At 50.9% G+C, this 16,744-nt stretch overlaps 2 protein-coding genes across 2 annotated transcripts; both read left to right on the top strand.

Moving 5' to 3' along the window:
- The first annotated feature begins 1,300 nt into the window (after positions 1 to 1,300).
- On the top strand, positions 1,301 to 16,424 carry LOC136014161 (olfactory receptor 51E2-like). Its single transcript, XM_065679007.1, has 2 exons — positions 1,301 to 1,344; positions 14,026 to 16,424. The coding sequence occupies exon 2, from the start codon at positions 14,071 to 14,073 to the stop codon at positions 15,022 to 15,024; it is 954 nt and encodes a 317-aa protein (XP_065535079.1). The 5' UTR covers positions 1,301 to 1,344; positions 14,026 to 14,070; the 3' UTR covers positions 15,025 to 16,424.
- LOC136014160 (olfactory receptor 51G2-like) lies at positions 7,762 to 8,736 on the top strand. Its single transcript, XM_065679006.1, has one exon. It carries the CDS (start codon positions 7,762 to 7,764, stop codon positions 8,734 to 8,736), a length of 975 nt encoding a protein of 324 aa, XP_065535078.1.
- Positions 16,425 to 16,744: the final 320 nt, after the last annotated feature.

Below are 16,744 nucleotides of genomic sequence, written 5' to 3' on the forward strand. Positions count from 1 at the left end.
GGAGCTGGAGCAGCTTTAAGGTCCCTTCAACACAAACCCTTCCGCGATTGCATTATTCTAGGATTTCAGGCAGCAGTGCTGCTCCTGTTCTCCTGGATCTTCCGCACGCCTTTCCTGTTCTTATTGGTGTTTCTCCAACGAACATTCCTTTCCTAAATGCTATGGACAGGGTTTTATGAAGGCTATTACATGGGAAGACCAAGCTCCAGACCTTTTCCTTCCCTCCTCACTCTCCTGCCCGTGCTCACGCGCTGAGCTCTGGCCTGTACAGCAAACGTGATCAGGAGTGACTCAGATTATCGGCATTTCGGCGATAGAGCAATGTGTGCCAAGCAGGCGCCGAGTCCCCCTTAGCTTCTGGGAAAGCAGCGGGGTTTAAGATGGGAAAATAGCTCAACAGATCCTTCGGCCTCTCCTTGTCTACATGCAGTACCTGGGAAAAGGGATTAAGCAGAAAACCACTGGGAATGACTTGGTGGGAAGCATCAGCCTGTCTCCGCAGCGGGGGTGCTCCAGCCCCTGATCATCCCTGTGGCCTCCTCTGGGCTTGCTCCAGCAGTTCCATGGCGACGATTTGCGGGTGTCCATCCTAGGCAGTGCCCCGGCATGGTCTGGTTTACAGCTACACACGTAACCTTAGGTCCACTGGCTGCATTTACAACAGAAACCTCGTAGAACAGGCAAACCCATTAGCTCGCCTGTGTCTTGGTTTGGCAGCCACAGAAATGGGGGTTAATAGTAATTTTATAGTAATCTAGATACAACAGAGCCATCTGCGAGGATATCCACTAATGTGTCAGTGTTTGGCTTGGTAATATTTAGTTTGGTTTTATTGTGCAATATCTCACAATTCTAATTAAACCGTCCGTGTCTCACGGGTCAGAGGGGGATAGATACAGCCTCACCTCTGTTAACCCCTCGAGGAGATGCTGCGAGCACTCTTCTGGCAAGATTTATTGCTATTTGCATCACAGATCCACTCTCACAATAAGAACGACGCGCGTCGCCAGCGCAGCAGCATTGCCAGCCATAAATCACAGCGAGCTGTAAACGTGTCGCCCAGAAAACCTCCAGGAGCGAATCCTGCCGCCTGGAGAGCATCGTAAATGGGAAAGGATCATTTCCTCCTCGCCCGATTCCCCTGGTGCGGCGCACGCGGTTTGTGCGTGGGGAGCCGGGGCTCTGCCGGCTCCCGGGTGATTGGGCAGGGTCAGACCTCGGGGCGCGTTATAAGGGCTGCCCTCCCAGTGCCGGGATGCGGACGTGGGTTCTTCCTCTGCATCACAACGGGGTTGTGCTGCCTGCGAAGGTCCCAGAGCCGCTGGGCCCCCGACGCCGCGCTCGGTGAGTACCATGGGCAATGGGCAGCACGTCCGTCACTGCGCTCCTGTGGGTTATGGAGCTGGACGCCGGTGAGGTGGGGAGATGTGTGTCTGAAGCACTGCTCAGAGGGTCCACGCCACTCCATGGGCTGGATGGGCTGGAGGAAGCGGGTGGCTGTGATTTCAGGCAGTGCTGGCACCATGGTACTGCTGGGGGTGACGCGCCCTTCGCGGCGCCGCTTATCAATGTACTGTGGGCTTTGTGCAAGAGCCAGCCTGCTCTTCCACCCTCCGGCCTGGCTCAGCTGCTGGGAATGGCACACTCCTGTCCCTGCCTGGAAAGTCAACAGAAACTTGGCTCTATGGGTGCTGCATTCCCAGAGCCCCTTTGCCGGTCCTCCTCCCTTGGCTGAGCTCTGCCTGGGTTGCTGGAGTTGGCAGGGATGGAGTTGTGGAAACAGCGAAGCCTCCTCTTGGGAAAAGAGCAGACCTCTCGGTCCCAGCCTTCCCCAGGCTCCCAAGCCCCTGCTCTTGCCTACGCTGAAAGAACCCCCAAAGCACCCGCGCTTTGCTGAAGTTATAGGTGAAAACCAGAGACAGGCAAGAAATCAGCAGGTGGCTTCGGGGGGCTGGAGCAGGAGAGGGAGCACCGTGCCCTCCACGAGGAGCCTGCATCCGCGCCTGTCCCCTTCCCCAGTAGTCTGGGGAGCAGAAATGCCTTGCGCAGATGCTTCACTCCCTGCCTGGCTCGTCCGGAAGCAAACGCTGCCCAGGAGCTGCCTTTAGCCTTTGCAAGTACGTCCTGCACTGTCCGGAGCTTTGTTTCCTCGTCGGGTTTGGCTGCAGTGTGAAAGGTGTATTTGCTGTACCAGGATAGCCAGCTGGGAGGTTTAACATATGTGTGCGTGCCGTATGTCGTAAATACACATGTAAATATGCATAAACATAAATTCCCGTGTATGCTTTATGTATATTTTCTATATTTTATTCATTTTATATATTTATATATATTATTTATAGACACATGTATATATACATACTCACACAGAGAAAACACAGAGGGAAAAGAAGCAGCTTGGAGTGGGATCTGTATCTGTAACACATAGGAGCGTGTAACACTCCAGAGTAGCTCAGGGAGGAGCAGAGGTAGTAGAGCCCGTTCCTAAATAGCTTCATACAGCACAGTAGGAGTTGCGCGTGTCCGACAAGATCAGGTTGCAAGCAGGTGTTCTCGTAGGAGGAGCATCCCTTATGGACCCCGGTGAGTTCTCACCAGTCTTTTCCCACTGTGCTCCAGCAGTCTGTCCTCTTTATCCACTTCCATATTCCAGGAAACCTCTTGAACCTCAGTAACTTGGAGTGCGCTGATACCTGCTGGATGCTGCTGGGAGGGAGGCAGTTAGGGACAAACAGGCATGCAGAGATTTGGGGGTTTCTAACACAGCCTCCAGATACGGCTGAATCGCAGGAGGCCTCAGGTTAATTCTCACTGCTCAGATGCTGTTGGAGTGGCAGAAAGGGACAGCTCTTACCTTTGGGGAGCTCCAAGATGCCCCTTAGGACCAGGGGTACCTCTGGACAGTATCCTGTCAACATCAACTGCTGCCGATGCATTAGAAAAGCACTGGCTGCCCATCCACATCTGTGTCAACTCCTGAAACATGGAACCATAGAATAGTTAGGGTCGGGAAGGACCTGAAGCTCCTCCAGCCCCAACCCCTGCCCCGGGCAGGGACCCCTTCCACTGGAGCAGCTTGCTCCAAGCCCCTGTGTCCAACCTGGCCTTGAGCACTGCCAGGGATGGAGCAGCCACAGCTTCTCTGGGCACCCTGTGCCAGCGCCTCAGCACCCTCATGGTGAAGGAGGGCTGTGACTTGTGTCACTTCAGCAACTGGCACTGACTCTGACCAAGGCAGTTCCTGACACTAACGTGTAACTTGGCGATGAAGTGGAGGAAATAAATTGACTTCAGGTCTTCCCGGCTTCCCATCAGTTACTTGGTGCTTCTGCCCTGGAGCAGGAAGATTCATCCTTGCTAAGCTGTGGGATTTATGGCTGTGTTAGAGTCTCGAACAGGCTGAGAGGCTAATGGAGCAAAATTGCATTAGGAACATAATAAATACATCACGGATGATATGTGTGTTTATTCAAAATTGAACTGTGTTAGAGTAAACCCTGCTGCTCATAACTGAGGCTCTCTCTGGCTGCTCGTGGTCATTAAGAAGGTACATTAAGTCTGAAACCGCATGTATTTCTCTTCCTTAATCAGCTGTGGTTTTGCACATCCACTGCTTTCCCCATCCATCCAGCCAGTCATTCTGCTCCAGAAGGCAGACAGGGGGCCTGGGGACCCCATCAACCACTCCAGCAGCTCTGCTGGGGTGCACTGTCATGTGTAACATAGGAACCTGGATTGTGTTGAGATGGTTGAATCCTCCAAGAGGACTGAAACCTCATTGATTCATCAGATAACCCAGGGTGGAGACACTTCAGAAGAGCTCTAGCCCAGTGCTCTGCCCAAAGCAGGGCCAACCATGAGGCCAGACAAGGCTGCTCGTGCCATCATCCAGTTGGGTCTTGAAAACTACTAAGCATGGAGATGCTCAGCCTTTCTGTGCAACCTGATCCAGTGCTTGACCATCCTCATGGGAAGCATTTCTCATCACATCCAGGCTAAACCTCCCTTGTTTCATTCTGTACCTGTTGTCTCTGCACTGCTGTGAAGAGCCTGGCACAGCTCCTGTAGGTAGGTGGTTGGGTCCCTGCAAAGACTTCTCCAGGCTGAACAAGCCTCTTTCCTTGGTCTCTTACCCAGGGGTATCACTCCAGCCCTTATCCATCCCAGTGGCTTTCTGCTGGCCTCTTTCCTTGGTCTCTTACCCAGGGGTATTGCTCCAGCCCTTATCCATCCCAGGGGCTTTCTGCTGGCCTCTTTCCTTGGTCTCTTACCCTAGGGCATTTCTCCAACTCCCACCCGTCCCAGTGGAACTCACCAGAGCAGACATCTGCCAGGTTTCTGTAAAGGCCTCACTCACCTCATACTCTTGATCCCTGTGTGAAAATCCTGCCATATCCCTTGTGCCCTTTTCCCTCCGATTCAGACCCAAAGACTTTCCATGGATGCCTCCACATTGGTCCTGAACCCGCAGCTTCTTGTGCTCTGACCTGTTATTAATGAAGTCACAGGCACCTCACAAGTGGGGTTTTTGCTCCTTTAGTTCCCTTCACCGAACAGGGAGGTGGATTATGAGATGAGCAGCAACTTGGATGCAAGAGCCATTGGAAATCCACCTTGTGCTGGCGGCCAGCTGAGAGCAGTAGCCTCCACGTGCCTGACTCCCTGATATATTCTGCATTTGTTTCCAATGAATTTCTTAATCAAGAATTCTGAGTTAAAATTCACCATGTTCATGTCCTTTGACCTCCAGTTTGCACCAAAAAGAAGCCAGCACCTCAGCAGCTTAGTTGGGTTAGGATGGCTGTAGAAAAAGCATTTGCTCGCTCAGCAGAGCATCTCGGTCTGTGCAGTCACAGAATCACAGAATCCCAAGGGTTGGAAGGGACCTCAAAAGATCATCTAGTCCAACCCCCCTGCAAGAGCAGGGTAACCTACAGTACATCACACAGGAACTTGTCCAGGCGGGCCTTGAATACCTCCAGTGTAGGAGACTCCACAACCCCCCTGGGCAACCTGTTCCAGTGCTCTGTCACTCTTACAGTAAAGAAGTTCTTCCTGATGTTAACGTGGAACTTCCTATGCTCCAGTTTACACCCATTGCCCCTTGTCCTATCACTGGATATCACTGAAAAAAGCCTAGCTCCATCATCCTGACACCTACCCTTTACATATTTATAAACACTGATGAGGTCACCCCTCAGTCTCCTCTTTTGCAAGCTAAAGAGACCCAGCTCCCTCAGCCTCTCCTCATAAGGGAGATGTTCCACTCCCTTCATCATCTTTGTGGCTCTGCGCTGGACTCCTTCAAGCAATTCCCTGTCCTTCTTGAACAGAGGGGCCCAGAACTGGACGCAATATTCCAGATGCGGCCTCACCAAGGCTGAGTAGAGGGGGAGGAGAACCTCTCTTGACCTACTAACCACTCCCTTTCTAATGCACCCTAAGATGCCATTTGCCTTCTTGGCCACAAGAGCACATTGCTGGCTCATGGTCATCCTCCTATCCACCAGGACCCCCAGGTCCCTTTCCCCTTCACTACTTTCCAGCAGGTCAACCCCCAACCTGTACTGGTACATGGGGTTGTTCTTCCCCAGATGCAAGACTCTACACTTGCCCTTGTTAAATTTCATCAAGTTTCTCCCCGCCCAACTCTCCAGCCTGTCCAGGTCTCGCTGAATGGCAGCACAGTCCTCTGGTGTGTCAGCCACTCCTCCCAGTTTTGTGTCATCAGCGAACTTGCTGAGGGTGCACTCAGTTCCCTCATCCAGGTCATTGATGAAAATATTAAACAGCACCGGTCCCAGCACCGACCCCTGAGGAACTCCACTAGTCACAGACCTCCAGATAGATTCTGCGCCATTGACCACAACTCTCTGCCTTCTTCCTCTCAACCAGTTCTCGATCCACCTCACTACTTGATCGTCAAGCCCACACTTCCTTAGCTTATCTGTGAGGATGCTGTGGGAGACAGTATCAAATGCCTTACTGAAATCAAGAAAAACTACATCTACCGCTCTACCATCATCCCTCCACCTAGTCACTTCCTCATAGAAGGCTATAAGGTTGGTCATACATGACTTCCCCCTCATAAAACCATGTTGGCTGTTCTTAATGACCCCCTCATCCTTGATATGCCTAGTGATGGAGTCAAGAATAAGTTGTTCCATCACCTTTCCAGGGATGGAGGTAAGGCTGACCGGTCTATAATTACCCGGGTCCTCCTTCTTGCCCTTCTTATAGATTGGTGTGACCTTTGCCATCCGCCAATCCTCAGGCACCTCGCCCGTTTCCCACGACTTACCAAAGATGATGGAAAGTGGCCTAGCAATGACCTCCGCCAGCTCCCTCAGCACCCGTGGGTGCATTCCATCCGGACCCATCGATTAACAGATGTCCAGTTTGCATAGCTGATCCCTAACCCAATCCTCATCTACCAAAGCAAACTCCTCCTTTGTCCTGACTCCTTCTGGGGCTATAGAAATCCGGGGCCCTCGGGGAGAGTCTGCAGGAGTAAAGACAGAGGCAAAGAAGGCATTCAGCACCTCTGCCTTCTTTATATCCTCTGTCTCCAGGGCACCCACTTCGTTCAGCAGTGGGCCTATATTGCCTCTTGTTTTAGTTTTATTTGCTATGTATTTGAAGAAGCCCTTTCTATTGTCTTTAACCCGACTAGCAAGATTGAGTTCCAAGGAGGCCTTAGCTGTCCTAATTGCCTCCCTACATCCTCTAACAACTGTCCTATATTCCTCCCAAGCGGCCAGCCCCTCCTTCCATAATCCATAGATTCTCCTTTTCCACTTGAGTTTGCCCAGCAGCTCCTTGTTTAACCACGCCGGTCTCCTAGATCCCTTACTTGACTTCCTACTCATTGGGACGCTCCGATCCTGAGCTTGGAAGAAGCGGTCCTTGAATGCTAACCAACTATCTTGAGCCCCTTTACCGCCTAGTACACTTTCCCATGAGACTTCCCTTAGCAGTTGACTGAAGAGGCCAAAGTTGGCCCTTCGGAAATCCAGAACTGTGGCTTTGCTAGGTATTCTATTCCTCCCACACAGGATCCTAAACTCCACCATCTCATGGTCACTGCAGCCAAGGCTGCCATTGACCGTCACCACTTCGACCAAACCCTCCTTGTTGGCGAGTACTAAATCTAGCAGCGCTGCTCCCCTAGTTGGTACGTCCACCATTTGCATTAAGAAATTATCATCAATGCACTCGAGGAACCTCCTAGACTGTGAATGACTGGCTGTGTGAGTCTTCCAGCAAATATCGGGGTAATTAAAGTCCCCCACGACGACTAAGGCATGTAGTCGCGAGGCTACTTCCAGTTGCCTGTAGAAAGCCTCATCAACTCCTTCGTCCTGATCAGGAGGTCTGTAATAGACCCCCACAACTGTATCACCCGTGCCAGTCTGCCCCTTGATTCGTACCTGGGGACATCTGCAAACCAGAAGCACTCACCAGGAATCTTTTCACTTTTATTTAAAAAAAGAGGTGGGTTTTTTTCCTTTTAAGGAAAGAATGTCCATCCTTTTCCTCCATTTTATAGTTTAATGGTTAAAAAAGAGTGTAGTCAGATGTGGCACTATGGTAGATGTACCAGTGTCCTAAAGAGCATGGGTGACCTGCACAGGTTGGTGGGGAGGTGGAGGGATGTGGCACTTGTCATTACCCACTTCTGTACCCAGAGGAGAGTCCAACTACACGGAGTTTCTGTCGTTGGTTTGTTTTAGGTATAGGTCATGTGAGAGCTGAGCTGGGATGGAGCATGGCTTACACACCACGGGGGAAGTCAATGGCTCATTCTATCAGCCCTCAGCTTTCTTCATGATGGGCATCCCAGGCCTGGAAGCCTTTCACCCCTGGATCTCCATCCCTTTCTGCGCACTGTACCTTATTGCTCTCTCGGGAAACTGCATGATCCTATTCATCATAAAGAAGACCCAAAGTCTTCACGAACCCATGTACTACTTCCTCTCCATGCTGGCAGTCACCGACCTAGGCTTGGTTTTCTGTACCCTGCCCACTACCCTCGGCATTTTTTGGTTTAATGTGCGAACGATTGGGTTTGATGCTTGCCTCACTCAGACGTACTTCATCCACACGCTGTCCTTCATTGAATCCTCTGTGCTCCTCGCAATGGCATTTGACCGCTTCATTGCCATCTCCCATCCTTTGAGACATGCATCCATACTGACCAAGACAACTGTCATGAAAATAGGTCTGGCAATTATAGTGAGAGGTATGGTCTCCCTTCTTCCCATCCCCTTCTTGCTCAAGAGGCTGACCTACTGTGGGAAGACTGAGCTTTCTCACTCTTTTTGTTTCCACCCTGATATCATGAACCTCGCGTGTGCAGACATAAAAGTCAATGTCTTCTATGGTATGATTATTCTCTTATCAACGGTGGGGATGGACTTCATCTTCATCGTGCTGTCCTACATCCTGATCATTAAAACTGTGGTCAGCCTTGCAACCAAGGAGGAGTGTCTCAAGGCTCTGAATACATGTGTCTCCCACATCTGTGCTGTTCTAGTGTTCTTCATCCCGATGATCGCACTGTCCATGATCCATCGCTTTGGAAAGAACATTCCTCCTCTGGTTAACACTTTGGTGGCCTACACCTACCTTATAATTCCTCCTGCTCTCAACCCCATTATCTACAGCATAAAATCCAGCCACATCCGCGAGGCTTTGATCAGGGCACTGTGGAAGAAGAGTGAATCTGACTGGTAGCTCCTGCACCAGTTCTGCCACAAAGCACTAGCGGACTGGTTTCTTGGCCAGAAGTAGTAGACTGCTTTCTTGGTGCTCCATTCACACAGGTCACTCCAGATGTAAGAACTGCAGATCCACTCGGATGCTGTCCCTCAACCTAGAGGTGTGATCTTCCATGTTTTGTCCCAGCACGATGTCCCTTCCAGCAGCCTTCAAACTCCTCAAGAATGAAGGCCAGTGATGTAGACAGAGGGAAGCCCCACTCAGAGGGAGGCAATTAAAGGAAAATGGGCTGCATGGTTTTCTTCTTGCAAGTCAGAGAATCACAGAATCAACTTAGTTGGAAAAGACCTGTGAGATCAAGTCCAATCGATGGACCTTTCAGATCATTAAGTCGTGCAGTGGGGTGGATAAAGGACATACAACGCGTGTTGTGCAAACTCTAGTAGCCAGATAACAGCGAGTAAGCTTCACTCAGACTCCCTTGCATGGGGTCATCGTTCCCTCACTGCATGCTACAGCATAGGCATAGCTAACACAGGCAGCAAGCTCAACAGAGCCAAGAGTTTGGAGCCACTCTGAATACCCCAGTCATGGTCCAGCTGGAAGCACCCCACAAGATGGAGCCCAGCTCCAGGAGCATGGAGAACTTTTTGAGGGTTGTGTCCTGTTAAGTTGGCCAACAACACTCTCGGTCCTTCTAAAGAAAAGCTCAGCCTTTATCTCTACCTGTGTTTTTGAAGTGTGATACCATCACAGTGATGGAAACCTGCTGCTTTTGCATCTCTTTTTGATGTCATTGAGTCCTACCATGTTGCCAAATCTGAAGTTCCAGCCATTGTTTTGCATTGAATGCAATGTGTGTGTGCAACATCTCCAATAAAACGCATTTATTCATTGTGAAAAGGCAAAAGACCTGGTTAAGCCATTTCGGTTTCTGTTTATATGACACAGAGATACCAGGTTGGAGTTGCTTAAAATCTTCAGTATTTGCTGTAGATGAGCAAAGGATTGTATGGAGTGTGTATGAAGTATGCATGAAGTACGTATGAAGCATTGTATGAAGTAGGTCTGCATCAGGATGGTGCTTGGGGGTCTGGTGTGGTGACAAAAGCATGATAGGAATGGCTGACCTTCCTGGCACTAAGGATCACTACAGCCTCCCAGCTGAGGTCGTCCAGGCACCCACTGAACCCTTCAGAGGGATGGGAGGAGACCTCCAGGGGTGGGAGGTGACAGCATGTCCCAACACCCTATTGCTCTGCCATAGCATGCAGAAAGGTTTCGTGATCCCTGTGCCTTCCTCCCTCTCGCAGACAGACTAAAATGGCCCCAAATCTTTCGTGCCTCCAAATTGTGGAGCTGTGTTTTTGTTGATCTTAATCCATATTCTGGCCAGTCTTGATCATGGTGGAGAATAAGAGGAAATGGTCCATGTTCACCCTGGAGGGGTGAAGCAGCAGAAGGTTTCAGGACAGGATTGCACACCAGAACCGGCCTGTTTCTGCCTGCTGCTCAGCACTTCACCCTAACCCAGGGTTAGTCTTTCTATTCTGCTCTACACAAACCAGCACCTGGAACAGAGAGACAAGAATAATGAGGGAGCATCTCCATTAAAAGAAGGGAAAGGGAGAAGGGCACATTCCCAAGGGGATGAGTCCCAGGACACTGTTTGTTTGGTGTGAGTTACTTTGTGAGGATCCCCGTGGGCCCTTGCACAGGGTGAAATACTCCTGAGCACAGCCCCACATCCTCTGCCCGAGCCTCAGCACAGCAGGTCTCGGGGTGGAGGTGCCTTTGCATTGAGATAGCACCCAATAGGAGGGCATTTTGCTACTGCCAGAGGCAAGATCAACACAAGGGAACAGAGCTCTCAGCAGAAAAGCCTAGAGAAGGGCTTTGCTGCAGCGATGCTTGTCTTGAGGACCCTCACACAGCACTGCTCCCACTCCGAAACCTTCCGGAGCTCCAGGGAATGCTCAGCCATCCCCTGAAACAGCAAAAGCCCAAGGAGCCTCTGCCGCAGGAAGCAGAGGCTTGGGGAGGACACGTGTAGGAGATACAGCAGCCCACTTGTGAGCAGAGCTGGAGACCACGGCGGAGTGAGGGCTGCAGATGTGGCGCGTCTCCATCACCCACTTGAGCAGAGCTTCATCTGCCGCCCCGTGTGCTTCCCAGCCTGGGGAGCTGCAGGGTACCAAGCAGGCGGCCGAGATTTGGGAACCTCTGTGTAAGGTACTGTCTTTTAGAAGCACATGTTCAAAAGCCTTTGTGGCTGCCTCTGGGAACTGGGGTTTAACATCTGTGTGAGGAAAGAGAGATGAAACGCTTGAAGCTGCTGATTCCTATTCTGTGATGCCCTGAGCTCTCCTCTTTGTGCCTTGGGATCACTGACAGTATTGACAATGGATTTATTTCCTGTGAGGCACAGGAAGAGCAGCGTGAGACATATCAGAGGCATAGCAGACAGGAGGAGAGGAGAGGAGAGGGGAAGACAGGAGAGGAGAGAAAGATGGAAAAAGAAGGAGAAAGAGGGAATGGGAGATTGAGGGAAAGGGAGAGGGGGAGAGGAGGAAGGGGAAGAGGAAGGAGGAGAAGGAGGAGGAGGAGAAGAAGGAAAAAGAAGGAGAAGGAGGAGGAGGAGAAGGAGGAAGACCATTCCTGCCGCTTCCATTTGGTTCCCACTGCCAGCTCCTCATATCCCAGTCTTTTTCTGAGCCCTGCCCTAGGAAACTCTCCTGTTACCCTCCTTCAGAGTGATGCTGCAGACCCTGCTGTGCTCTGTGACTGTGTCCACACTATAATTCGAAGAGGGATAAGGATAATTCTGTCCTGGAGACCCCTGGTGCTTCCTGACCAGCTCCACAGCTCTTCCTCTTCCCTTCCTAAGAATGAGGGTTTTACTCCACACCCAGTGGATGCTGTTCCCTGCCTGGTGCTGCACACTCCTTCATTCCTGGGGCAGGGCAAGCTGGAAGCAGCCTGGGATGTCGAGGAATGGGTTAATGGTGCAGATGATGGTGGGATGATGTTCCAGTCATGTCCTGCTCACTTTAGTGCAGGCATCACTTGCATGGATCCCAATACAGCGAGTGCCTGCCCAGAGTGAGTGACGTGGCCAGGACTGGGCAGCACAGCTACGAGCAGGTTCAGCTTTTCTGCTTACAGGTGATGACAAACAGCCAGGGAAAAAAAAAACCCCAAACTACACATTTGATCAAATCACCGATTAATGTGAATTCGATTTTGGTTGGAAAATGCTTTGAATTTGAGTGATCCCTTCTGGTTTTCATTTTTCTCTTCTCTTTTCCCTCTGAAGCAATAATTTGGTTTGGTTTACACTTTCATTTCTGGTGAGGTGATATAGAGAAACGGCTACATGTTCAAAGGGGTCCTTTTGAGGGGTACATACATTCCTCTCTCACTGCCACGTTGCAGTGGAGAGATGGATTCGGACGGTGCAGACAGTCCCAGTGCCTGCTCCATCCTGGGAAGTTGGTCTTGGGCCTATTTTGGTTCCCTGGACAGTCTGGTCACTGTTGATGAGCATTTACTGGGACCAGCTGCTGCGGCTGCTGCTCATGGTCCTCCAGCTTGGGAGGGTTTGCTGTCTGAATGTGCTCACCTCTCTTTAAACGCAGTTACTGGGGTTTGTAAAGACACGAATCCAGTTTTCATCTCTACAGCAGGAAAGGTCCTTACAGAACCTGCCCTTCACCCCACTCTCCGTTAGCAACCCAAACCCATCAGTCACTTCTGCATTTATTGATGCCAAAGAGCTGAAGATGAACTGAGCCATCCAGGGATTATCGACTTTCACAGCCACATTCCCTCAGATGCTTTACAATGACCCTCACACTGTAACCACACCTGAGGGCTGGCAAGAACTTGGCTCAGATGCTTGCTGGCAACCACTGAAGTGCTTTGTTCATTCAGCTTCCCCTTCACAGAAGTGGTTTGCTGGAGATTTCATCACTCGAATAGCTTTTAGATGACTTGTCAGTAACAGTTCACTTGCACTGCATGTGAATTGTGTATTAAAATCCAGAGCGTAACTTATTTGTTATAGACTCAAGATGGAAACCCCCCACACCAGGGAAATAAATCCGGATTGCTACTTCAGGAGAAGGGCTCCGCCACAGATGTGCAGTAAAAAAGATTAATAGCTTTCACAGATGAATGTTACTTTAAAACTCGTGTATTAACAGCCTGCAGAGCTTGCCGTAAAACACCCTGAATCCCTGGTTTACACGGATAGGGAGGAAATAATCGGAAAGCTCAGTCATGTTGCAGACAGCAGTTATGTGCTCAGAATCATAGAAAGCTTTGGGATGCAGGGAGCTTAAAGCTCCTCCAGCTCCAACCCCTGCCCCGGGCAGGGACCCCTTCCACTGGAGCAGCTTGCTCCAAGCCCCTGTGTCCAACCTGGCCTTGAGCACTGCCAGGGATGGGGCAGCCACAGCTTCTCTGGGCACCCTGTGCCAGCGCCTCAGCACCCTCACAGGGAAGAGCTTCTGCCTAAGAGCTCAGCTCAGGCTCCCCTGTTGCAGTTTAAATGTCCCTGTTTAAGCCCTCCCAAGCCAGGCTGGGGCTGACACTGCCATTGCATCAGCCTTTGCCATTCCACCTCAACGCTTTCAAAATCCCAGTATTGAAACAAATCCGATCCCTGAGAGCAGAAAAGGACCCGGAGCAAAGGCTTCATCTCCCTGCCCCTTCTCCTCGGTGCACAGCGCTCCTGGCAGGTTTACAGCACACAGTGAGGTGAATAATTAGATTTAATTCTCTTCTCCGCTGATATTCCATCTGTTTTCAGGCCAAAAGGATGAAAATCCAATTTGTGTGTGCAGACAAATGAACACGTGCTGTCTCCCTGCAGCCCTCGGGAGTGCTGGACCGTGGGAGGCAGCTCAGCCAGGTCCCCAGAGAGCGTTTCCAACAGGGCAGCGAGGCACATGTGGAAAAGATGAAGGAGAGCGGAAGTTGAACAGGGAACACCAAAAATCTGTTGGGTTTTTTCATTTTGCCCTTCATAAGTAAAAGAAAACCAGTCCAGCTCTTGGGTTTATCACTTAAAAAGTAGATTTGAGTGTTCTGCATTTAAGAGAATCCAAGCAATTCTTGTTCAGATTCACATGCCAGCATTTTGTGGCTCCGTGTGTTATTGTATGCAGCTGAATGGGCTAAAGGAATACAAAGGAAGTGCTCTGCATTGTAGTAACTCAAAGATTCCTTTGGATTTCACAGGCATGGCCCTGTCATGGGAAAGGGTTACTAAAGCTGTTGTTTCTCTTTCCCTTGCGTCAGGGGACGTGCCATGGCATAGCATGACTGCTCTCCCCTTCACGTGCCATGCCCTTCCCCAACAGCTCTGACCTCAGCCCATCCTCCTTCATCTTGGCCAGCATCCCGGGGCTGGAGGCTGCCCATTTCTGGATGTCCATCCTCCTGTGCTCCATGTACATCCTGGCGGTCACCGGGAACTGCGTAGTGATGCTCATTGTGAAGATGGAGCCCAGCCTGCACGCACCCATGTACTTCTTCCTCTGCATGCTGGCTGCCATCGACCTGGCCTTGTCCACGTCCACAGTGCCACGCATCCTCTCCTTCTACTGGTTCGACACCAGGGAGATCAGCTTCGGCGCTTGCCTTGTCCAGATGTTCCTCATCCACACCCTCTCGGCCATCGAGTCCACTGTGCTGCTGGCCATGGCCGTGGACCGGTACGTGGCCATCTGCCACCCGCTGAGGCACGCTGCCATCCTCACCAGCACCACGACAGCCAAGATAGGGCTGGTAGCCATGGCCCGGGGAGTCCTCTTCTTCCTGCCGTTGCCTTTGCTGCTCCTGCCCCTCCCATTCTGCAGCTCTCGGATGCTGTCGCACTCCTTCTGCCTGCACCAGGATGTGATGAACCTGGCCTGTGCCAACACCACCCCCAGCGTGGTGTACGGCCTCACCGCCATCCTGCTGGTCATGGGGCTGGACGCCGTCCTCATCTGCCTCTCCTACATCCTCATCCTCAAGGCTGTCTTGCGGCTGGCATCGTGGAAGGAGAGGGTCAAGGTGTTCAGCACCTGCATTGCCCACATCTGCGTGGTCCTGGCCTTCTACGTGCCCCTCATTGGGCTGTCTGTGGTGCACAGGTTTGGGAAGGACCTGGCTCCACTCGTCCACATCGTCATGGGGAACGTCTACATCCTGGTGCCTGCTGTGCTCAACCCCATCATCTACGGGGTGAGGACCAAACAGATACGGAGGAGGATCCTGAGTTTCATTCATATCTATGACAGAGCTGCCCAGTGACCTGTGCTCTGCTGCTGCCTCCTGCATCCTCATACTAAACAATCTTGTTTCACACCTGGAGTCCTTTGTGCAGGACTGTTCTCTCTTTGTATGGCACACAGCACACAGTAGGAGACTGAGGTGCTGCCACAAAGCAAAAAGCAAATAGCAGTTGTAAACTCCTGCCAAGAGTCTTTACGCTCACCAAGCTTGGAGAGAATCACGGAATAGTTTCTGTTGGAAGGGACGTTAGAGCTCATCCAGCTCCAGCCCACTGCCACGGGCAGGGACACCTTCCAATTAAACCGGGCTGCTCCAAGCCCTGTCCAACTTGGCCTTGAACTGCCAGGGATGGAATCTACTGCAATGACCTAAACCCAACCCTGATCCAGCAGGTAACACAGTGGGAAGGAAAAGGGGCTCAGCAAACTAATAAGGATGTCTTGACTTTTTGCTTCTTTGTTCCCATATCACCCATAACAGTGGCAGAACTGAGTGAATGCTACAGTGGGGTTTGACTGGGTTTTGAGTGATAATTCATGGGTTTTGAGTGATAATTCATGGGTTTTGAATTATAATTCATTGTTTCTACTTGTGGCACATTCATTTTGTGGAGGAGCTGATAGAGAAGGAGGAAATAGGAAAGTAAAAGTTATAGAACATGTAAATCTGTACTGATGATGCCATGCAAATGGAAGTGTGCTTGAAGGTCTAAGATTTGAAGTGATTTAGTGTTAGGCCAGTTAGTGCAGGGTTTTATCCAGCTGGGTTCTAAAAGCCTTCAAGGATGGAAGCAGCACAAGCCCTCTGGGCATCCCTCCTTTGCATTGCAAGTGCTTCTGCTGCCCCTGTACTCGCTGGAGTAATAAAAGCAAGTTTAGCTGTGAACAAAAACTAAACTTTTCAAGAAAAAGAGGTAACTACGTGGTATGAGCAATGGGCTGCACCAGGGAGGACAGGAGATGGGTCTAAGGGCTTCACTCAGGGGCTCTTGCACCTTGTCCATAACTTCTAGGTGAGCTAAAGGAGGGCTCATACCAAAGGCAGGCATTCTCCTGCCTCAGGGCCTCAAATGACAGCGATAAGTTGTGGGTTTGTGCAGTTGCTTCCAGTTGCCAACTGACACTGGGAGTAGCTGGAGTCCTTTGTGTAGTCTGCGCTCACGCAGCATCAACCACCTCTTGTTAGGGCCTCTTCTGCTCAGTTAAAGCACGCTGTAGTCCACAGCAAGCACTTGGCTTTTGGTGCTTTCCAAGTCCTTGCCTCCCGGGGCTTCGAGGCTATTTTGCCCCTGTCATTTTGCTGTGTCCTGGTTTATCAGAGCGGGGAAAGGTAAAACAGATTCATCAAAGTGAACGCAGTCTGTTCCTGCCGGCTGTGACTGGGGACGGGTGAAGCATTTCTGCAGGTGCGTAATGGATCCAAGCCCTTTCCGGACACCCTTTGTGGCACTGACAAATGGCTCCTGCTCATTCTCCAGATGTTCCTTGGGGTTTTCTTTCCTTTTGTGCTGAGAGAAAAACGAATAAAGGAAAATGAATGAACCATCCCCAACATGCTGGGTTATTCTTCCTTGCCTGCTCCTCAGACAGACAGTTAATAGAGCTCAGAGCATCGGGACATGGTGAACTTCTCCTGGAGAGAGATGAAAACCAGGTGGGATTCTTGATCTTCACCTTGTTTTCCAGACTTCAGTCATGGGGACTGAAGCCCCTTCCCTTCCTTCCCCTTCCCCTTCCCT

Source organism: Lathamus discolor, chromosome 4, assembly GCF_037157495.1.
Source record: "Lathamus discolor isolate bLatDis1 chromosome 4, bLatDis1.hap1, whole genome shotgun sequence".
Taxonomy (NCBI): Eukaryota; Metazoa; Chordata; class Aves; order Psittaciformes; family Psittacidae; genus Lathamus; species Lathamus discolor.

What these genes read in the sequence shown, in the direction of transcription:
- LOC136014160 (XM_065679006.1), top strand. Translation starts at nt 7,762, where the DNA reads ATGGAGCATGGCTTACACACCACGGGGGAAGTCAATGGCTCATTCTAT.
- LOC136014161 (XM_065679007.1), top strand. Translation starts at nt 14,071, where the DNA reads ATGCCCTTCCCCAACAGCTCTGACCTCAGCCCATCCTCCTTCATCTTG.